At 44.0% G+C, this 24032-nt stretch overlaps 1 protein-coding gene across 1 annotated transcript in view; it reads right to left on the bottom strand.

Moving 5' to 3' along the window:
• The window catches only part of dnah9 (dynein, axonemal, heavy chain 9), a 129564-nt gene that overhangs the window by 105107 nt on the left and 425 nt on the right, over positions 1-24032 (bottom strand). Inside the window, exons 2-23 of the mRNA XM_056366696.1 lie at positions 22545-22741; positions 22294-22452; positions 21253-21383; positions 20906-21117; positions 17771-18004; positions 17485-17652; positions 16911-17027; positions 16677-16827; positions 15180-15294; positions 14922-14990; positions 12585-12711; positions 10709-10855; positions 9016-9124; positions 5133-5374; positions 4897-5032; positions 3528-3724; positions 3169-3431; positions 2901-3062; positions 1677-1899; positions 1262-1428; positions 426-569; positions 100-259 (exon numbers count right to left, since the gene is read on the bottom strand). Of these exons, the coding sequence (XP_056222671.1) occupies positions 100-259; positions 426-569; positions 1262-1428; positions 1677-1899; positions 2901-3062; positions 3169-3431; positions 3528-3724; positions 4897-5032; positions 5133-5374; positions 9016-9124; positions 10709-10855; positions 12585-12711; positions 14922-14990; positions 15180-15294; positions 16677-16827; positions 16911-17027; positions 17485-17652; positions 17771-18004; positions 20906-21117; positions 21253-21383; positions 22294-22452; positions 22545-22741 (3630 nt within the window). The remainder of the gene's footprint in view (positions 1-99; positions 260-425; positions 570-1261; positions 1429-1676; positions 1900-2900; positions 3063-3168; positions 3432-3527; positions 3725-4896; positions 5033-5132; positions 5375-9015; positions 9125-10708; positions 10856-12584; positions 12712-14921; positions 14991-15179; positions 15295-16676; positions 16828-16910; positions 17028-17484; positions 17653-17770; positions 18005-20905; positions 21118-21252; positions 21384-22293; positions 22453-22544; positions 22742-24032) is intronic.

Here is a 24032-nt window from a genome sequence, read left to right on the forward strand (position 1 = left end):
GAAGTTACTTATTCATGTCAGTGTTTCAAGATTAATTTTTCCTGTCCACATCTTTCCACCCTGTTAACTGTGTTAAACATCCACACCCCCCCCCCCCACCTCTTTATCCAGGCCCCGTATATCTTTAGAGAAACGCTTGCACTCCAGCTCCATGTCCTCCACGTGGATCTCCCTCCAGGGAGTCGTCCTCCAGGCGGCCATGCTGGATTCCACCATGGTGATCATGTCCCACAGCTCCTTCAGCAGGCCCACCTCGCGCCTCGGGGGACGAAGGAGAGGGGACAAAGTGAATTAAACCAGCGTGAAAATGGCAGCGCTTTAGATACTGAGTGTGAATGTAAAAGAGCACCTCTGCTATAGCGGCTCATTAGTTTCAAATCTGGCACAGGCTCGCGGTGCTTTCTCCTTCCAGCTTTGGGCTTTACCTGCATTGTCGGAGCTGTTTGTACTCGGAGACGGTGACCTCAAACAGGCTGGCAGACTCCACCAGGGAGGCCATCACCGCCTCCCGCTCCTGGATCTGCCAGTGGAACGCGTCCAACATCTGGTAGGGGTTCTCGCTGTCAAACCTGGACGGATGCATGAGTGCACACAGGCGCCCATCAAAACACACACACACACACACACACACACACACACACACACACACACACACAGGTTTGCTCAGGCCCAGTATGAATCAGGCTGTTTAGGCAATGAAAGGCTGCAGGTTTGCCAAGCCTGATTCGCCTGCAGTGACACCAGACCTAACTGCACACTGTGACAATTAACAATGACTTCCATGACATTAATGGGAAAATAATCACCAGGTTATTAAGAGACCAATTATACACATAACTAATCTGACAATTAGACATTATGACGAAGCATCTCTACCTATGAATTAATTATCATCACGTTAAGATTCAATTAGCCTTGTCGGATGTGAGAGCTTCGAGATAACAGGTCTCTGTTATCGAGTGAGAAGGTGAGGGGAGCGACAGTCTTTATCTCTTCAAAGCTACGAGCTGAACTTAGTCACGGAGAAGAAGCTGTGCTGTGCACCGTGCTGCCTTCACTGACTCTGGACAACTCTATTCAAGCAGTCACACTTTAAATTTCCTCCTCCCTCTATTGAGCATTGACAGGATAAGCAGCATATATACAGAATATATAATAATTTAAGCATAATTATAGTTACTGATAATGAATTCCTAAAAATAACTTCATTATTATTATGAAGTGTTTATATGTTGCTTGAAATGTTAATTATCAGTTGTACCTGAAGGGCCCGTTGTTGCGGAAGTGCTCCCTGAAGGTGTGCTGCTCCACATCGAACGTCGCACACTTACGGCGCAGGCTCGCCACCTCGATGCCCTGCAGCGGCGCCACCTGCTGTTTCACCAACACCGCCTGCTTTCTCACATTGTTCCACTTTTCTGGCAGCTCCTTCAGACAGACAGATAGATAGATAAACACAATGATACAGAGGGAGGGAGATGAAGAGGAGGAGGGAAAAACAAGGAGGGCAGGAGTGACAGATGATGAATGGCCAGGAGGAAGAGTGTGGAACAGAGACGGGCAGAGGTAGACACAAGGTAAAAGTAAGAGAAATTGTTCTGTCTCAGCTGGAAGAAACACAGGAACGTACACATGCTGGTGAAAGTAATCGGAAACGACCAAACATCAGTCCTCACCTCTAACTGTTTGTGGACCACATCAGGCAGCTCCTGCTCGTACACCTTCAGCAGAGCGATGGTTTGTTGCAGAGGCTCAAACATGGCGTCCGTGGTGTTCTGTCTTTCCTTTACCGCTAACAGGTGACCCATGACCCCAACCAGGCCACCGTAGTCACCCTCCTCCACCCGCTGACCCAGGCCAGCCTCGGCCACGCTGATGAACTTCTCCAGATCTGACAGACTGAGGACAGAAAACCGTGATCTTAGACTCTAATTGCTCAGTACAATGAAGAGAAGTCAGTGGAAAATCTAAGGGCTGAGTCAAAAGCAGCTGGACTTGCAGTTGCTGTGTGGAAGACTAATTCAAACTAAAAGAAGATCAATCAATCAGCTCTACTCATACTGATAAATCCCCAAAGATCTGACACTGACGCACAGTATGAAAAGTATTGCACCACTACAAATCATGTAAATTTAAACTATAATAATAATAATAATGATAATAAAAATCTTTTCTTACACAGGATGCAGCTCAAAGTTCTTTGACAAATATAAAAGGAAAAAGGGATTTAAAGCGGGAATTCATTTAAAAAACAATAATAAAAAAAACCCTCTGAAAGGCTGAATTGAACAGGTATGTTTGCAGCTGTCCACTGAGCCCCCCCCCCCCCCCCCCCCCGATATTTCTTGGCAGGGTGTTCCAGTGTTTAGCGGGTGAAGATCCTGCTGCAGAGGATGAAAGGGCTCGTGGAGGAACATAAAACAACGGAGTCAGTGATGTAAGAGGCACCAAACCATTAAGAGCTTTGTATACAAGTAAAAAGGACTTTAAAATCAATTCTAAAGGACAGAGGGAGCCAGTGTAGTGTAGCCAGAATAGGAGTAATATGCTCTCTCATCCTTGTTTTTGTTGAAAGTCTAGCAGCAGATTCTAGATTAGCTGTAGTTTCTCGATTTACTTTTTTTGAAAGACCAGTAAAAAGAGCATTAAAGTCGTCCAAGCTGCCTGAAATAAAAGCCTGAATGAGCCTCACAGCTTCTTGCTGAGTTAAAAACAGGTGCACTTGGAAATATTTCTTGGGTGGAGGAAAGCTGTTTTGGTCTCTTAATACCTACACCCACACAAACTGTTCACAGAGCAACTTAAAGAGATAACGAGCTCAGTGGCCAACAGGACAATCAGAGCCACATTAGCCACCAGAAGCTAATGCTTTTACCAGGGTGATTTAAATACTGTCTCACCTGTTGGTCACATGGTCCATTAGATGCTGTTTGAACATGAAACTCCACTTTTTGATGGTGTTGAGTAAAGCACTCTTCATGCTGCGGCCGTCCACCCTCATCCAGCCGTGGAACACATGCACCGGCTCCAGACCCTGCACCTCCTCGTAGATCTTCTCGTACCTGCAGCACCATGACAGAAAGACTTCACTCAGGTAAACCATTACATTCACTCGATTTGGCAGACATTCACAAACACGTGCTCACTGTCTGCTCGACCGGTACTCACCCGTCCACCTGCTCCCTGAAGCTCTCCAGGGTTGGTGGGCTCTCTGGGACTCCATCCTCAGCGTAGACTTCCATCTCCCGGCTGGTGAGAACGTGGTTGTACAGGAGGAACTGACGCATGAACTCCTTCCTGTCGTCCACGTACAGGTAGCTGTAGCTCTCCAGAGAGTTGCGAAACTCGCAGCACGCCGCCATGACGCCCTGCACGCGTTCCATGAGGAGATGACGCATGTCGGCCAGGTCGGCCATGTCCTCCATGTCAGCCTGAGGGCAAAGAGTCACCAACCAGAGATTTAATGTTCAGATAATACCACTCCGGGTGCACTGTCGATGTCGGAGCTGCATCGGGACCAACAGTACCTGGTAGTGGGGGGAGGGGCTGTGCCGAGCGAGTCGCGGCACCAGCGACGAAATTCTGAACACATCGTTGACGAGGCTTTCCACCAACTCGAAGAAACTGTCTCCGGCTCCAAACTCCAGGGAGGGAGTGAACACCATGTCAGGAACCTTCAGATCCAGCTGAGCCTCGAACAGAGGGGCCACACCAGCTCTCTGGTCTGGACCCAACGGGAAAAAGAAAATGGAAACTTCACTACAAACACTTCTAATGTAAGTGAAGTCGACCGTGACCTGCAACGACCCCAGCTGACGTCCGGTTGTGGACCTTTGCAGCGTGACATTTCCCATCTCTCCCCCCTCGTCTCTCCTTCTCCGTCTATTTCAGCTCGATTGTAACTTTAAATTTGGTTAAAGTTCCCCAGAGGAAGAAGAAGAAGAAGAAGAAGAAGCAAAAGCAGAGGATGAAAATAACGAAAAGAAAAGATGTAAAAAAAACTTCTAAGCTAGTCTATTGGGGGTTTGAACATGCTCTTAGCGGCTGTTGACATCTAGTATATTGTAAAGCATCCAGAAGTATTAATATAAGTTATTATAACCTAATAAAAGTTAATTATCCTTATAGACATTCGAGTTAAATTGTGTTGGAATTACTGTATGAATTAGGGAGTTATGGCCGAGAACATGCTTTGTGATTTCAAAGTGACATTTGACCTTTGAAAATTCTAAATCAGTTCATCCTTTAGCCCAAGTAAATGTGAGATATCATGTTCAGGAGAATGGGACGGACAAACGTAACGCCTCCGGCTCCGACTGTCGCCGGCTTTAAAGCTTTAATGAAATCTTTCATTTCATAAAGGATCATGTTTCGCTGAAAAACACTGTAGGAGTTCACATTCAAAAAGCTTCCTGATCATCAAAGACTTTCTGTACCGACACAAGGAGAAGAAGGACAGAGACAGGAAGGAAGGGACGATGAAGCAGAAGCGAAACAAACAAGGAGGAGTAGAAGAAGAAGAAGAAGAAGAAGAAGAAGTGGACACGGTCGCAGCCTGGCAACAATCCACCATCATCTTGAACCACATCCCAGTTCATCTAAAGTGGTTGACGAAACTCATGCCAGCGCAAGCGAGCCCAGAACTATTTCATGTCCACAGCCAATACAGGCGGACACCCAATTGACTTCAAAAGCCCTGAGGACGTGTTGCAGAGAAGCCGTCCAAGTCGGCGCTGGCTGGGAGACGATGTTTTCAGTTTATAGTGGAGTCAGAGTAGTGAGTAGTGCTGAGGGTGTACTACATCTGGCATGGAGGGAACAGTAGTAACACCAACAGCATCGACTACAGCTCTACACGTAGTGTAGTGTGTGAGTGTTTCTGAGTGAGCGTCCTACCTGTGTTGTCCAGGAAGAACTTGAGAGAGCGCTCGATGCTGCTGAAGAACCCGTCTATGACCATGTCGTCGACGTACTCCACGTAAGCCCTCCACTCCTCCGAGGACGGCTCGGCTCTGAACAGCTCCAGGTTGTTCTGAGACGCCATGAAGAGAAACACCGATGCTGAATCACCAACATTTACAAAGCAAATCTGAAAAACTGACTTCATCGTGATCAAAACATCTTTTAACAACCTTTAGCAGGAAGTGGATCTTTTCTCCCGAGGACCGGATCAGGCTATAGAACCTGTCCAGCCTCTCGGCCCTGTCCTCCAGGCTGAGCGTTGCATCTTTTTTGCCCTCCTTCCTGTCGAACACGGGACTGGCCCACGACCTCATGCAGCTCTGGATCTCCTCCACATTGTCTTTGGTTCTTTGGAGTCGGTTCTCCAGGTCGCAGACGGAGTCTCGCAGCTCCTGGATGTACTGCCAAATACCTGGAGGGGGGGGGGGGGTGACGGAGAAGTGTGGTCAATAGGGCAGAAAATAGAAGAATAAATCAACTTGGGATGAGAGTGTGTGACTGAAATACTGGAATCCCCCAGAAAATGTGCAGTGTGTTTTATTCTTACCTACATTATACCACCTACAGTGCACAATTAGCCTGCATTACAATTAGCAGAGCAATTAAGACATGTTTGACAACTGAAGTCTCCGTGAAGTAAACCAAACGTGCTTCACAGCTTTGAATAATATCCATAAGGAGATAAACTCTCTTCACTCTCTGTAGAAACACTGAAGCTTCCAACTTGTAAAACTTCACCTGCAATATGTCACCAAATTAGAAGCTAATAGAAATCGAATGTACGTCTGCAGCAAGCGCCAACACACTGCCACTAAGATGCTCCAGCATTTCTCTCTTATGTTTCCTTCTGTCGTAAAACAGCCTGAAATTATTCTTTTTTATGTCAGAATTTATTCCATTAGGTCTAATAAAAGATAAATTTAGAAACGTGAGGAGCCAAAGAAAGTCTGCCGCTCTCAGCCGGTCAGACGACGACTCTATTGCACAAACTCCATGAATAAATATGGTGCCACATTCAAAAGGCTCATATATTTCTCTGGCCTCTAAAACTATCAATCATAATTCCACATCCACACATGGAACTGTTCCAGGAAGTACACTTCCAGGGTCTGCCTGTGTAAGGACTATTACAAAATGCTGCATGCACAACAGGCAGTAAGTGCTGCACCTAACCACTGTGGATTGTGTGTTTTATTATGTGGCTTAAACTAACACCGCTAACTGTTTAACATGGTAGTTTTAATAAGACTCTGATGATTTGTTTAGAGCCTGTGTAGCTTAAGTAAATGAGCCTTTATTGATTTAATGTTTCATTAATTCTTCTTTTTGCTTATATAAGCTTATTTGTTAAGTTATGTAATACTGAAATTATTTCAAACATGGAGCTCATGACTGCAACAATAATTTATACGAGTCCTAAATGCTTTTCAGAGCCAGAAGATGCAATGCAGAGAAAATAGTCCAGGGTTCCCACACCTTCTTAAACATCAAATTCAAGGACTTTATTAAGGGACTTTCCAGGTCCAAGTCCTTCAAATTAAAGGACCCAACAAGGCATACAGTAGTTTGAGACATAAAGTTTAATTAATCAAGTAAAAAGAGAGAAAGGCTTGAATGTGTGTTGTGTTAGTGATGGCAGACTAGAGTATGTGATCTCTTACACACATACACACAGCAGCATGTCGTCTATTTACTAATGTTAAGTTAAAAAATATATGTATATAAAAAAAAGCTTGAATTTCTATTTTTGCACAGAATATATAAATCCAAGAACTTTCAATAACCCATTTCCATTTATGTCTATTTCTAAAACCTTTCAACGTCATGATTTTTCTTCACTCTTCACAAATTCACAAACTTTCAAGGATATCAAGGACCCGTAGAAACCCTTGAACTTTCATCAAATAAACCCGGAGCAGATGGAAATCCTCTCTCTCACACACACACACACACACACACACACACACACACACACACACACACACACACACACAGCGCAGGAAAGAGATAAGTGTGTGTGCTGTGTCGGCTCGTACAGTAAACACTCGTCTCGTTTCTGCTCCGCTCCTCTGGGACTCCTGAGGTCGGAGAAACCAACAACATGTCTGCCAGCGCCGTGTCAGTCAGAGCTTATCAATGATTGAACACTTCTGCCATTCTTACTTATTTTTATGTTTTTTTTATGTCTCTCTGGTGTGAGACCGTGCTGCATTATACAGTAATAATATCTGCTGTGAGCAGCCGGAGCAGTGACAGACGTCGGCAGCAGAATGAGGAAAAGACTGACCAGCTGTCAGCTTAGCATTCAAGATGTCAACAAACAGAAACAAAAGTGACCTGTAGTGTAAGATTAACGCTTTAATTAATAGTTCGGCATCTTGGGAAATGATTTATTTTGCTCTGGAGAGTGAGATGAGAAGATAAATATCAAACTCATCTGTGTTTTGAACACAGAGCTGCAGGCGGGACACTGTTTGTCTAATTTAGAATAAAGAGTGGAAGCAGAGATTCACAGTTCAAACATACACCTACACCTCTGCAGCTCACTAATGAACGACAAGCTGTGCCTTGTTGAATAAACATAAACAGAACAGTTATCAGTTTATCTGTCCACCCACTGAGAACCAACGTCTTCAACCTAACTGTGCCGACAAGACTCAAAAATAATACTAAGACACTCACATCAGTGACGCCACAAACCGTTTTCTGTTTGTGAATGGATTAAACAAACAAGACATAACGTGTGTTAATGAGTTAGTGAACTACAGTGTGTTTATGGACCTGTTCAGACCTGGCATTAACCTCTGTCTCAGGTGATCCAATAACAGGTGGACGATCGAGGACGACTTGAGATGTGATCACTCTGGGCCACGTGTGTCCACATATTGAAGGACCGCCTCCTCACTGACGTCCTCTGACACAGTCTGATTACTCCCAACACAGTTCATAATGAACTGAAAATACTTTACTACACCAAATGAATAAACCCTGAGTTCATTAGAGCTGTGAGCAGAGCAATGACTCACTCAGCCCCTCCTTACCTCTCTCTCTCTCTCTCTCTCTCTCTCACACACACACACACACATTGACAACCGACCTGGATTGGCTGAGAACAACAACACACATGCGTTGATTTGCATATAGAGCTGGGAAGTGAGATCCGATCACAAGTGGTCACTGGAAATGCAAGTTCATGCCAGGTGTGAACTGACGTACTTAGAGCCTCAGTGAGCTTTGATTCACTTCTCTAAACTGATATCAATATTGACTTTCTCATGAAACACGAGGAAAGAAAGTGAATAAGCACCTTTTTCAGAAAGTTAAACTATTAAAGGATCAGAAACACTATAAAGTCTCTCTGTGACCGTCTGTCTGACTACACACCAGGCCGTGATTGGTGGATATTTCACTGCTGTGCTGCAGACCTCCTGCATGTGCCGATCGCTGCTCTTTAACGTAGTGAATGAAGGCAAGTACATAGAGAAGGTCATTGCACAGCAGCAGTCTTCTAATCAGTAGTGAGGCAAGACAAACCTTACAGTTGCTGCACTACGTTGCAATGTGAATAAGAGAGAATAAACTCAGCCTGATCACATAGAAAACATCCATGTAATGTTGCAGAGGTGCTGAACTAAAAATCAAAACCTGAGTGGTTTATCCAGGTAATTCTCTCTGTCAAGAAAACCTTCAGTGATCCACACGACACTGAATAAAAACATGCTCTTGTTAACGGTGCATGAGGAGTATATATTCAGTTTTCTGCAGTGAGTCTGTGGATTGTTTCTGGAATAACAGGTCACTGTTCGAAGCACCAGATGTGAAACTCGCTCACATCCTTTGTATTGTGGTGAAGCCTCACAGTATTATATCTCAATACATGGATACATGAGACTAACACTGCAAATCTGCATGGCTTCACAGGACAAAGAGGTAAGTGAGCAAAATATGTTTTCTGTAACGTGGATGAACCGACCCTTTAACAGTAACAAAAATAAGACATATACATGTAATTTCTGCAGCACTACATGTGCTAGTATCAGTGAGTGTCCAGACCTTGGCCGTTCCAGTTCAGACTCTCCTCTGCTTGTCTGAGCTGCGTGTCGATGTCCCTGAGCTGGCCCCGGATCAGAGGATGCTCCACGTCGAGCACAGAGTGCATCACCTGCAGCCAGGCGGCGGGAGGGAGAGAAGAGAAAACACAGAGATGTGATATGATTTCCAGCTCCCATTAAATTTCTGTGTGTACAGAAATATCATTTTAATATAACTGCCAGTGAAAGGCCACACAGGAGCCCAGAGCATCAAGACGGGGTGTAGCCCTCATTATAGGAGCCATCCATGTTGCTATGACTTAATTGGACTTGAGCTTTTAGCTACCTGAAGCAATGAAATGCTGTATTTTTAAAATGTAATCATCTGAGTGAGGCAGCTGCGATACATGTGGGTGAGCCGTCCTCAGCGTGGCTGAGTTAATTACATCAGTGATTGCTCTTATATTGTTTTATGCTACATTGCCATTTTGCCCCCACGCCCAGCTCCCACTATAACCCAAAACTGAATTATGCAGCATCTTTTATGTGCTAATTCGCTCATTTAAGTCATCGGACGACTACATACACACAATGCACATCCTCATTTGCATAATCAGAGGGTCAAATTAAAATACTGTGCATCTGCTCGTTTTCTCTCTCTGCATGCAAGAGTTCAGTTAATCAGCTGTTTAGTCCAGTAAAATGTCACTGATCCACACCGTGATTCTGACATTTATGAAACATGACCGGCAGTCTACAGCCGTGCCAGCAGGCCCACAATTCTGCAACACTCCCCTCACGCCATTAATATGGCAAAAAGAAATGCAATATTTGTCCTCAAGCTGGGGTTTAAATGTCAGCATGGTAGGCTACCTATGGTAATATGATATATTTTACATACAGATGTACCTAGCTCACAAAGATTTCATTCTCTGCAGAGCAGGATCTTTCTTTTACCAAATATTCACAGTCATAGTGATCTATATTGTTTATTTTGGGATAGCTAAGGACAAAGCTGACAATATGACCACAGAGGAAAGGTTAGCTTGTGACCCCTTGAATTCATTGATACCTCTGCATCAACATGTGATCTGTACCTCGATGTCCCATCTGGATAAGAAAAAACATATATCTATGTCATATTGAGAGGTGGGTTCTGAACCTCACCCATGGGTTTCTCAAGAGCAGTTCTGAAGCTGAGTGAGCTGTGCCGCCGTCGCCATCTTGGCTGTGCCTAACTCCCGCGAAACTGTGGCAAGCGTACCCTCCCGTTAGCATCATTAGCACAGCTGGGCACCTCGCTCAAAGGCTAACCCCAGAATTATTCATTTGCTGGCTAATTAACACGGACACTGACACATGCTAATTAGTGCTAACATACAGTACATATAAAATAACAGCAGAATTTCACTCACCACAAAATAGCAGGAGCACAGAACTCCTCGCGTTAGTCAGTTAAGTCAAATTATCTGTCTGATTTTTACATGAAAAACCCTCCAAAAGGCTCCAACACCACGAACACAGAGAGGTCATGTTCACAGACTGAACTAGCTGAGGTGACGCTGACCTGCAGGATCTACAGTTAATTGAACTGAGTGGATGTTACCACTCCCATGCTAACACGGATGCTAACACTGATGCTAACACGGATGAAAAGCCTCAGACTGCCACTGAGAGACATGTTTGTCACAGTTAATAGCCTCCTCTACACCAACCTTGTTGTATCGCCTCACGGTGACCTCCAGGTTGGCCACGTATTGCCACAGCTGCCCCCTGGTGGTGTAGATCTGCACTGCAGTTTCAGGGATGGCCTCGGTCTGTCTGGCCTCCAAGTACTTCACCTCTCTCAGCACAGACGCCAGCTGAGGAAGAGCAGGAGAGAGTTTTTTGAGCCCGATTACAGAGTAAAAAAATAAAATAAATAATAATATATATTTTTGAGTACTACAGTTTTAGTGTTGGTGTTAGAAAACTTTCCACTGAAGTTCAGATTAATGAGAGATCAGTTGGCGACTCTTTAGGGCAGCGTGGCCCAACATTACCGACTGCCCAACTAATTAAAAAGATGAATGTGCACAGAAAACACAACTTTATTTAAGGATTTATGCAGCTGCGGGCGCGTGTGTGACACTTACTGGGAGATATTTAATGAAAGAGATCAGCTTGATATAAAGTCCAGGCGGTAAGTATTTGGACAGTTACACATTCTCTGCTCCTCAGGCTCTGAGCTTCAGCGCATTATATCTGACATAAAATAATGGATGATGCACTAAAGTGCCAAGTCTCTGCTTTAATTTGAGGAGGTTTACGTCAATATGGAGAGAACTGTGTGAGATATGGCCCTTATTATTCTTTGTGCCCAAATTGCAGGGGTTCAAAAGTAATTTGACACTTGGCTGCTGAATGTTTTTTCAGCAGATGTGTGTTGTTTCAGTGTTAGTTCATGCACAAAAGAGCTCACACAAGTTGAGAGTAGATTGAGAGCTACCATGTAGACTGTGAAGTGGAGTTTGTCTGTCAATATGAGGAGTGAAGAGGTGACCATGCAAGTGAAAAAGATAAGCAAAGCAAAAATCCATCAGAGAGATATCAAAGGTCAGTGGTTTGCCAAAATCAACTGTTGGGTAAAATCAGCTGCACACAGGAAAACTAGAAAATGGCAGATGACTTGGAAGGAAAATCATTTGCATGGAGAAGAACAACCTCTTTATGGCTGCACAACAAGTCAAGAGGCAGACATGTTTCCTTGTCAACGATCAAGACTTCAGGACCAGAACCTCAGAGGATTCAAACCCCTGGTGAACCTCAGAGACAAAAAAGTCTGGTTGCAGTTTGCAGAAACATACAGAAACAAAACACGGGTCTCAGAGTAGATTGAGAGTTGAGAGTTGCCAGGCGGAGTTTGTCTGTCAGTGTGAGGTATAAGAGATATAAGAGCGAGTTGTTTTGCCCTTTATGGTTGCACAACAAGTCGAGAATTCTCTCCAGAATGTAAGCTGTAAAATGTGCCTTTAAGACCTGCTGTGTTGCCTAGATACGATACTTGGTAAGATACCTTACGTTAGTTGAGCGGTGCACCCTGATGAGAGTGAATGCCTCTTAATGAGCTCCTTAATTCTCGAGTTCAACAGTAACGTTTCGGTTTCGTGTGGCGTCTGTTTTGTTGGTGTATGATCAGATAGAGCCGTCCAAATACACAGACCCAAACAAAGCGGACATGTTTCCTTGTCAATGGTCGAGAGAAGACTTCAGGACCAGAAGCACAGGATGCAAAAACAGAAAGGCACAAAAAGAACTCCATCAGTTACTGGAGTTCTGGAGGAAAAGTCCTAGGAACCAATGAATCAACAATTAACCTCTATCCAAATGATTGAAAAAGGAACATTGATGTAAACCTGCTCAAATTAAAGCTGAGACTTGGCACTTTAATGCAGGATCCATTATTTTATTTCAAATTGAATGTGTTGAAGCGTCTGGACCGTATAACCAAACTAATTCATCACTCAGACCTTGTCCACTGTTTCTCTGGGCTTTATAAGCAATGACACATCTCACTGCTGGTCTCGGATCAGTTCTTGTAATGTTAAAAACCTGCGGGTTAAAGTTGACTGAGATCAGCTGAGTGTCCGTGTCTCTGCTGATTAACGGCAGGCTCAGGTTGTACTGAGAGCTCTCGCCCACGGTCTCCGTCCACGTCTCGTACAGGCCGGAGGAGTATCTGGAATAACAAACACAAACAAAACAATCAAACAGAAGTTATTACCAAAGAAAAACAATTGTTTCATATTCCCATTAAAAGGCCTGGGGCTTTTATTACACGAGGCCACGGGCATGAAAACAGCTCACGTCATGGAAATTAACACAAGCAGCCAAACAAGCAGCTAAAAGGCATATGATTGAGCCGTTTCCCCAATTCTCCGAGGCTGTTAACAGAGTGAGAGGCGTGATCTGCCCGTCCACATCAAGCAGACAATAAGGGCAGAGCAGAGGTAGCAGTGCATATGGGGGGTGGGGGTGGGGGTGGTAATATGAGGATAAACGCTGATTCATCTCCAGGAGACTGGGAACAGACAATATGTCAGGGCTCTGTACAGCTATATCAATCTGTAAATAGCCGAGATTATGATGAGAACTTCAGTGCGCACTGTGTGCTCCTTATTGGATTTCTGCTGTGAGCTTCATTTCCTGATAGTGGCACCGCAGACGCAGAGGCAATCAAATGCCGTGGTCATGGCCATAAATCACACTGCATTTTGTCTGTGGGGGTAATGAGTGAGGAAGCCCACCCTGTTCCTGACTGGAATATGTATAATAATGGTGACATTCATTCTCAGGCAGCGGCGATGATTATTACACCATAACAAGGGATCTAATTTCTGATTGGAGTAAATTGAGGGCAAAGAACTGCTGTTGTTCATCATTCTATTACTCTGGGTGGGTGGGTGGGGGGTGGGTGGGGGGGTAAAGGAATGATATTAAGTGTGTGAGGCATAAAGAATGGGGTATATGTCTGGGTGTGTGTGTGCATCTTTACGTGTGCATTCACAAAAGACTTCTACACACTATACTACACACACACACACACACACACACTTTTATATTTCCATACTTGTAAGGACTTACACTAATTAATTCACTAACCTCTTCCTCTGCACTGTAGTTATTACTTTAACACTAATCCTAATCTTAGCTCTAAAACAATATTAGGGCTGCACCTAATGATTATTTACATTATGAGTTAATATATACAGTATATGGCATTCAGTTTATTATTATATAAAACACAGAGAAGCAGAAAGGTCTCATGCACGAAGAAGAGAATCGGTGGATCCTCATTGTTTCTGCTGGAAAAATGACAAAATAATCAAAACAATAAGCACTAAAAGGCCCTGCACACCCACTCAGACGTTTAATTAGGCCTCTGCTGAAGTTTAAAGGTCCATATTACTCTCTGCACATAATAATTACAGTCTCTGCCTCCTCCACTCAGACTAGTTTCAGGTTCCATCCCTGTTTATCCAGAGTCAGATAAAATATGAACCATTTGTCATAAGATATTGTTTTCACAAGTCGCTGTGACCTTTGACCTTCAAAATCTAATCAGTTCATCTTTGAGTCCTAGTGAATGTTTGTGCATTATTAGTATGATTATTATTATTACTATTTTGATTAATATTAGTATTATTATTGCTATTATGATTATCATTTTATCCCCTGACTTAACTCTCATGTCATTGTGGGATTGGTTGTGGAATGGATGCCAATCGATGTGGTACAGACGCTCATGTCGTGATTCCCCCCTGAATGAAGCTGTAACCTTGAGATCAAGTAAAATGTGTTCTCTGTTCTCTCGACTCATCGTATGTAATATTGCTGTTGTCCTTTCTGCGACGACTTTTCCTCAGCAGTGTAAAAACAGAGCGTCTCTCTCTTTCTCCCTTTGACTCTCTCACACAATTCAGTTTGACTCCCAGACAAACAGCGTTTCCTGCCCGCTGGGATGCTTTATCTCTCAGCCTCTGATGTTGAATGTGGTCTAAAAGGCCATTTCTCACTTGGCATCAGGGAGCGGAGACACAGCATATGGGATTATAGGAGTCCTGTGAAATAATCTGCGGAGCAGCGCCGCAGTAATGAGAACATAAATCACGCTCGGAGCTGCATGTCTACATGCTTCTCCTCAGGGGCTGCTTCATAAATGTTACGCACTCAACTAACACAATCACAAATGTTCAGTATGAAAACAGTGTTGGTGTGAAAATCACACGAAGAGACGGAGCTGATGTCTGACTCCTGAGATTGGATCTCGTGGTCTTTACAGTCAAATCTGTTTATTCTCTTTAATCTCCCTCTCTGTTCTTTTATTCAGTAACACAGCGATCTAAGCCTGATGACATATAGAGAAACACAGGGATATAAGACCCACACCTGTCCAACAGTTGCATCATCTCCTCGTACTTCAGGATGACCCTGGCTCCTTCTGCAGACTCCAGACACCTGCAGAGAAGATGAGACTTTACCACCCCTGCAAAGTTTCTGTCCAGGGGCCGATATTCCAAAACCTGATTTTTATGAGGCCTTTAAAACAGCTCACAAAATGTTATGCAAAAGAGCCGCTGGAAAAATGCACAACCACACCGACATTAATTCTTTAATCTGCTGCGTTGGAGGCGAGATGAGACTCACGGGTAGGAAAGGTGTCTGAATTTGGAGAAGGGGCTCTGGATGCGCTGCTGTAGCTCCTGGGCCCATCTCAGCCCCCCAGCTACTGCAGGCATATTCTTATTCACTGGAGTCGAACCTGCGGAGGTCAAGGATCATTACTTATTATAATGCAGACATTTACCACACAGTCAGTGACGACTAGAGATAAGAACTAACTGTTTTGTTAGACGAGATGTAATGCTCAATTTAACGCTGCGCCAGAGTATAACCAAAGAACTTTACAGAGACGCCATAATGTGGACTCACAGTATCGCCTTAATCAGATTCAGGTTTTAATCAAGAAGTTTTTCCTCTTCTTCTGTGTTCTATTTGAAGTTTTGATCCATAAGAAGATATATTTGTAGTTTTAAGAACCAAAAAGTATTTTCACATCTCCTCTCTCAGGCTTCTCTCTGGAGCTCTAGTAACAACAGTTCGGTGAGCCAATCAGAAGAGAGGCTCTGAAGTTTCATACTGGTGGGCGGGGCTTAGGGCATGACTTGGTGACTGCTTTGTTGTGACATCACAAAGTTGCAGAAGTCCTGACGGCTGGTTTTAAGGCTCAGTTTCTGAATACAGGCTGTGTGCATTTCTCTGTGGACTGAGGCTTTGATACTTTCACAGTATTAATATAGAAGCTAGAGCTGATCTATAATCACACTACACATGGACACAGACCTTTACACTGGAGGAGCTTTACGGTCAAGAAGTTGGATCCCTACAACAACCAGTGAGTCTTTTCCAAGTGTCTTTGAGGCATCTTATAGATCTAACTGATGTATTTTTGGGGCTGTTTATATCTTTATTAGAGAATTCGTAGTAGAGAGACAACAGGAAATGACAGGAGAGAGAAATCGACAACAACATTCAACTTAGGTCCACTAGCTGGATCTGGGTCGGTTCACCAGAATAACAAGAATAGTGTTATCAAGCCATGAAGATAGTTTTGGTTTTATTTCCCCAGGATTTGAGAAACACTGAATGTATCTGACATTTCTGCTGCACTGAGCGATCCTCACTGACAGCTACACACTGATACGATCATTTCATCTTCACATCAACAAAATCCAGAGCATTGTGCAGAAGGTTTTTTGTTCCATTGTGGGAAGTGCTGAGTCCAATCTAGGCCTGCAGTTCACAGCATAAATCATTCATAAATAAAAAGGCTGGCAGTAAATACATTACACTATGTAGCAAATATGAAATAAGAGACAGTTGATTGTGTGTTTGTGGATTATTCAGAGTAATGGGGACACTGTGTAATGTATGTATATCTCTCAACTCCCAGAGACAGGGATCTCAAAAACTGGACCAACAAATCAAAACTATGTGCATAGCTTGATACCAAATTAAATAATATGTTTGATTGGACCGACCCTTTAAACCTCGAACACTAAGTTAACCCAGTCACCTAAACATTAATGTTTTTAACTTCACACATGACCTTAACGACCTCCCTAGTGGGGGACTGAATCTCACCCAGCTCCTCCGCAGTCTGGACATGTTTGTTGTAGAGGAGTTTACAGGAGTCCAGCTCCTTGTCAAACACAGAGACCAGGTGAGGGTATCGGTCCAGAGCGACAGCGGCCACTAAGGGGCGCTCCAGCAAGCTGCCGAACATATCCAGAACCTGCAGACATCAGACAAGTGAGAGGGCTCTAATACTTGTCTGTGATTGTGTTTGCGAGAAAGAGAGAGATTAAACCCGCAGACCTTGAAGGCGTGGTCCAGTCCAGAGGCGTCGTCAAAGGCCTGGCAGAAGACGGCTCCCAGTCGTCGCTCCGTGTCGTCCACCTTCAGTCTGAACTCCCTCACATCCTCCTCAAACTCCTGCAGGGCAGAGAGCTCAGCTGGACCGACAGACAAAACCCCACACAGCAGCGCCAGCTAACGCATATTCCCCTTCACATCTCACTGACTCACAGCCGTCCAGCCGGGAACACTGACTGGGTCTTACAAGCAAAATAAATTGCTTTTCTTGCTACAACTCGGAAACATCTCGGTTAAGCATCTACACGGAGCTGAGGAAAGACTATTTTGGCAGAAAAACAATTTGCTCCACAAACGCTGAAGTGACCAGGCTGTGTTTGCTGTGTTTGAGAAAAGAAGAGCACGTACTGAGAAGTATTCAGGGGTAAAAATTACACTAAGTGTGTATCCTGTGTCTAGCGATTCATAAAACCCTTGTAAACTGATCTTAAAAGTTGCTCTACAAGAAGACAGCTTATTCTCCCCAGGAGGCAAGTGGGCAAAACCCTGGTCCACCTGTGCGTCTGATACTCCGTACCGTGTTGTTGAGGTCCAAGCAGTCGTAGGGTTTCTCTGTGAAGACTTTGTACGTGTCCACAAACTCTTGATGGAGCAGCTGGACCTGCTGGCTGAGGACTCGGCCTCTGACTCCACCAACCTCCAATTTCTCAAGCTTCAACAGGTCCACAGCTGTTAACAGGATGTCCTAAAGGGAGACAGAGAGGGCACCGAGCTCAGCTGCTGCATCACTGCAAAGTAAGTTTCACTCCAGCAATACTGACACTTGGCACATTTTGATTCATTAATTGTGTTTTAAAACTCACCTTTATGGCTTTGACTCTGTTAATAAAGCGGTCAAGTCCAGAGAAGACCAACAGCGGGGAAAAGTCCCAAGGCCTGACCAATCTCCCGTTCCTCTGGTACTGGCTCAGATTGGCCCTGCGGTCCTCGTAGGTGCTCCTGAAGAGCTGCAGGGTCTCCAGGCTCGTCTGCACCTTCAGGAGACTCTCTGAAACCTCTCCTCTCAGAACCTCCTCCGGAACTACATACAACTGGGCCTGGTGTTGCAAGGTAACAGGTTAGCTGGGTTGAACTGGGCTTACAGTACACATGTGCTATAGTCACAGCTAAATGCTAAGCTAGTAATCCAACTGACTCTGTGCAGACGACAAATCAGCTACATTGACTGTGGTCGACTTCTGTCCAAGTACAAATTTACAACCCTTTTACAGGGGTCTCATTTTCAGAACTGAAGAAGCCTCTTGGATCAGGAGCTAAAAACCAAGTCCAGTTGCTCTTGATTCAACTTTTCTTGGATAACCAAGACTTGGACGACTGGGAATCTTCACTGACGTTATGCAGGAGTTAATTTATGACGCATCACCTCTCATCCAGAGGCTTCTTCACTTATGAACCATCCAAGCCCATTTGCCGTAAATTCAACTTTTCTTGGATAAGTCCTGCATAATTTTCCTTGATGTGCTTAATGTGGTTGCCATGGTCACAAGGCAAGCTGCAGCAACAATCGTTAAGTTGTGAGCTGAAGCCAGGACGTGATTTGCTTAGCTTAGCATAAAACCTGAAAGCAGGCAGAAACAACTCCCCCGGGTCCCTCCAAGGTAAAAAGATCCACCTATCTTAACCTTTGACCTTAATAGATTTACACATTAGATTTTGACCAACTTAATGCTGGAATCACATTTCTCCAGGCTGCACACTGGCAAATATGAACAGGGGTCACTTAGGTTTGTCTTTATCTCTGTTTCCAACCCACCCCTCGACCATCAAAGGGTCAGCACGACATGCAACTGAGATTTACAGTAATGGAGTTCATCATGCGGCGAACACTGGCCCAAACAAGAATTTTTCCCATACGCAATAATTGGAAAAGGAGTGGCTGTAAAATGGTTAAAATATTTCTCTGAGCATCACAGCCCCCATTAAATCATTTTTTTCCCATTATTAGTTTGATCCACTGGGTAAAGTAACATTTGGAGTGTCTAGAAAAGCCATATGATTAAATACTTTTATCCCACTCATGTGTGCAGGGAGCCAGCAGGAAGTCAGCCAGCTTGAACCTCCATGCTGTCAGCAGGCTCCACTGTGTGTGCTGCATGGGCCCAAAAACTCCCCCAGAAACATGGTGGAGGGTTTTTGGAGTAAACTTTGATAGACATGAATGGGGTGCCATGTTTGAACGTAGTACATCCGCTTCTTCTTAATAATTCCATGTACATACGGCTACCCATAACACCCTTCTCTGTATAGGAGACGTTTACATGAATCTTCTGAGAACCATATTTCCAACAGTAACTGCACTCGGCCAAGAAGAGTTCCACCACACACACACTTCCTATATCCCCACAATGTCCAGTCTTTATGCTAAGCTAAGCTAATCAGGTCCTCACACACACACAATATAAGTAAATAAATAAATAAACTGAGCAAATCCAGTAAAGGAGAGACTGTGCTTGTTGTCAGGGTCTAACAGAGCAGGATATTTGATATTTAGCCAACAGAATCTTATCATCAAATTTGCACTGAGGCCTCTCGTGTAACTCTGGCTTCTCTTCTATGTAAAATATCACAGAATTTGCCGGACAAACCTCACAGCGTGTGCTTATTTTTCTAACCTCACATACAATGAGATATTCACGATCCACCGTGTATGAGACGGAGGAATCGTGTCCTTTCATTTCAGAAGAATCAGACGACAGCGAACAGCGAGCAACAGGAAGTCAGAGTAGATAATCTTGTGTTGTTTAGGGGCCCTGTGTCAAAATCTAGTTTTAATACATTGACAATTTTTGTTGATATTATCCTTACATTGGGGGAATATGGAAAATATATATATATATTTTTTTTAAAACTGACAGATGCAAACCTGGGAAGGTTTTATTTCAGCAAGGATTCCAAGTTTGTGTCTGGGGCTTTGGGCAAAGTAAATTTAAACTGCCCTCTGTAGTCTGCTGAGTACCTGATGAGTACTTGAACGCAACAGGACACACACACACACACACAACACACACACACACAACACACACACACACACACACACACACACACACACACACACACACACACACACACACACACACACACACACACACACACACACACACACACACACACACACACACACACACACACACACACACACACACACACACACACACACACACACACACACACAACACACACACACACACACACACACACACACACACACACACACACACACACAACACACACACACACACACACACACACACACACACACAACACACACACACACACACACACACCACACACACACACACACCACACACACACACACACACACACACACACACACACACACACACACACACACACACACACACACACACACACACACACACACACACACAACACACACACACACCACACACACACACACACACACACACCACACACACACACACACACACACACACCACACACACACACACACACACACACACACACACACACACACACACACACACTCCACAGAGAGTGAGAGGAACTTTGGAGAGGGCTGTGAATTGCGGCCCACAGCTCAGTTTTGCCCCAGGCTCCTCTAGAGGGTTAATCTAACACTGCTGGCTCATTAGTCTTCCCTGGGAAAAGTTCTCTGATTCACTCACATTTCCAGCAGCAAAAACAGAGGTTTGCTTCCAATAAACTGAACACAAAGGAACTGAACAATGGAGGATTTGATAGCATGAACAGAGGAAGCTTTCATGACTGAGAAAAGAAAAATGGCTTTCACAAACAGTGAAACTTCACAGACAGAAACCACTCGCCTGCTTCTTGCTGACAGGTGACCTGTCAGGTGCAGTTCAGAAACACCACAGTTATAACTACTTAGCAACAAAGACCTAAACAAAACAGGCTCTTGGGACTCAACACAGAGAAGAGAAACTGCTGCTGCTGACCTGCTGGATGAGGAGGTTGCAGGTCTCCTGCAACAGAACAATGAGGCGTGCCGGGGTGTTGTAGTATCTGGAGTTGGCCCACACCAGACACACTGTGTGCATCAAAGGGCCGATTTGGCCCCTGACATCAGGGAACTCGGCGCTCTCCATGTCCTCAAAGAGCCGCTGCAGGGGCCTCAGGTAGGTGCAGATGTCCCTCGCCTCCTCCAAGGCTGACAAGTAGAGATAAAATACCACGTTTGAAAAAGGAGATGACGATAAATCATGTTAAATCATACTTCAACCAGACGCATGCTACGCAAGTCTAATTACATTTTTCTCTGTCATCAGATGTTTAGATTTATTACCTGCAAGAATGTCCTGCTGCATGTTCGTAAAAGCTGGGAAATAGCTGCTCTCCGCGGCATCCAGCAGCATCGCCATCTTATTCACCTTCGAGGATTTTAACTGGGAGTGGATACACTCCAGATCTGCATATCTTCAAGTAGAAAAAAGATGGAGGACAAAGAGGTTTCTGTCACATTTGTAGAAGAACACAGAACTAAGCTGCACCAGCTCATTTTCTGTGTAAAGGTCTTATTTTGAACTACCACTTAGTTTTTAACTAAGTCTAACCTGGATATACGATAATATCACATATTTCCAGACATATGCAATATTTTTCATTACATGAATTTTTTTCTGTTAAAACCTACAAATATTAAAAAAACACCTGAAACATCACAAAATTACAACAATACAATTATATTAACTCCTTCTACTTAGACTGAACATCATTATTAAACATAATTTTCATCAAATATTAGTGACCACTTTTACTCTTCAAAGCCTATTAGCTGCTAATGTATGCTAACTTTAGCTTTCACCAAGCTAACATCCATTTAGTCAGTTAGTTAGCTACGCAACAGCTCCACCTGCCGGTTACTGAATGTTAATATTTAATTGCAGCCAATTTCAAACCAGTGTATTAACTGGTACAGGTGTAACCGGTTTTAATTTAGTGGCGTGAAAGACTCAACATCACAGCCAGGTTAAGTCTGAATTTATCAAGAGCGTGGCTGCACTCCATCGGTGCAGATCTCCAGCAGACAGCAAACAAGTTTTTGTCACAAAGCAGAAACACATGGTGGAGGATATTAGCTGCATAAGAAATAATTCTGCTACTTATTAAAAAAAAGGAAGAAGAGAGCACTTGGCTTCAAATTACTTTTTTTCCCTTGATAGCACAGGTGTTCAGAAAATCCAATAATTAGTAGCACCAGCAAAAACTTACAAAACAATTCAACTTTGAGGTCCTGCAGGGACGTGTGTTATTTTCACACAGTCACAACGCTGGAACAAGTGTTTCTCAGCGGATGCTTAGCGTCTGTGAAAGCAGAGGTGCTGACCTGTTCTTCCAGAAGAGCAGCTCTGCGTGAGGCGTGGGGCTCTTTCCCTCCAGCAGCGCCTCGGAGGAGTCTTTCTTCAGGACGGCGCGGATCTGATGGCTCCACTCAATCACCGCTGACTCCAAGGAGTGGATGATGGCCTCATCCACCATCTCCCCCCTGTGATGTTTCATAAGTAAACCATTTTAAAATGTACAAACGGGACAAATGATGCGTTGACGTGAGCCATTCTGTCCCGGCTGTTTGTTTACCTTTTGTCTGTCTCCAGGGCGGCCTGCTCCACTCTCTCGGAGCCCGCTGGGAGCGGCAGCAGAGTCTTGCCTTGGACTTGGCCCGACACCACAAACACATTGGTCTTGAGGGAGTGGACGTGGCGCCTGACGTCCTGAGACACCACTTTGGGCCATTCAGTGTGGTTCCTGCTGTTAGAGAGCAGCGGGGCCACCACCTGAGAGAGCGGGAGGAAATAAGAGTTTTGCAGTTTGGACAAATGTTTGTTTGGAGAAAACTTTTGATGTATTAAGTGAAATATTCAGATCTTTTACTTAGGTAAAGGTAATATCAGGCCTGAGGTTCCAGGTCACTGCATGGAAATCAGTCTGTGGTCATTTAATTAATTGTAGATTTAGACACCTAATCCTGAAGGCTCATATTTTGGAAATCTAGTTTTAAGGCCTTAATTATTAGAGTGAATTGTGGTCATATAAGCTTAAAATAAGCTGACTTAATATTTATCTAGCCTAACTGGTCAGGATGAAGATAATGTACTAGATAAATGTAGTGGAGTAGATAATAGTAGTAGAAGTATAAAGCGTTTAGTTTCTTTCCACCGATACCCAGAGGCAAACCAGACAAATACTTGGGGGCCTCTAAGTTGAAAAAGGGGGCCCCCGATGGCCCATGTTATCGGCACATTTTGAAATGACAACTATAACCGCCTTAAACTTCTCATAGACAGTAAACATGGCACTGCTGTAGCCCCAACCCCATGTGTTAGTCTGCAGGTGCAGCGTTTAGGGGGCATCTTTAAGTGTCTGCCTGAACCGCCCCCCCCCCCCCCCCGCCCCCCCCCCCCCCACAGTCTAGTAGCATCGCCACTGCCAGAACTACAAACTATTTACACATAGTGAGAACAGTTGGAGTGGGAGGGGGTTGGTTAATCCTGTGTTGTATGTATTCCCCCTTCACATAGTGTTTCCACCAGCAACCCCCCCCCCCCCCCCCGTTGCAGTTGGGTTCACGTTAAGGTGGGGGGGGGGGGGCAGACATTAACACACAGTGCATGGTTCAGTATTTGCCTAATATTGATTCTCTCCCTTTTTTCTAATCCCACCTCAAAACAAACCTCTTCAAACTTGCCTATTCTTTTTAATTCCAACACCAACGTTTAATATATTGATTTCTATGCAACTATAATTATTGTAATTTATTTAGTATTTTATGCACTTTATCTTTTACTGTGTTGTAAGGTCTCCTTGAGTGTCTTGAAAGGCAGCTATAAATAAAATGTATGATTATATTTTTATAGTATTTGATATTTTCATTTAGCATTTTTTTGTACAGTTTGCAGCTGTAAAACTGCAAATCTTCCTCCTGCAGAACTAATCAATCCTATCTTACCTTATCTTAACTTTAAGTAGCTGCAGTACTGGAGTAAATGTACTTTACTACACTGGACTACTGGCTACGTAATATCTACGTCTGTGACAAGGTGACAGTTTTCTATCTGATTTTAAAAA

This window comes from Seriola aureovittata, chromosome 21 (genome assembly GCF_021018895.1).
Source record: "Seriola aureovittata isolate HTS-2021-v1 ecotype China chromosome 21, ASM2101889v1, whole genome shotgun sequence".
Lineage (NCBI taxonomy): Eukaryota > Metazoa > Chordata > Actinopteri > Carangiformes > Carangidae > Seriola > Seriola aureovittata.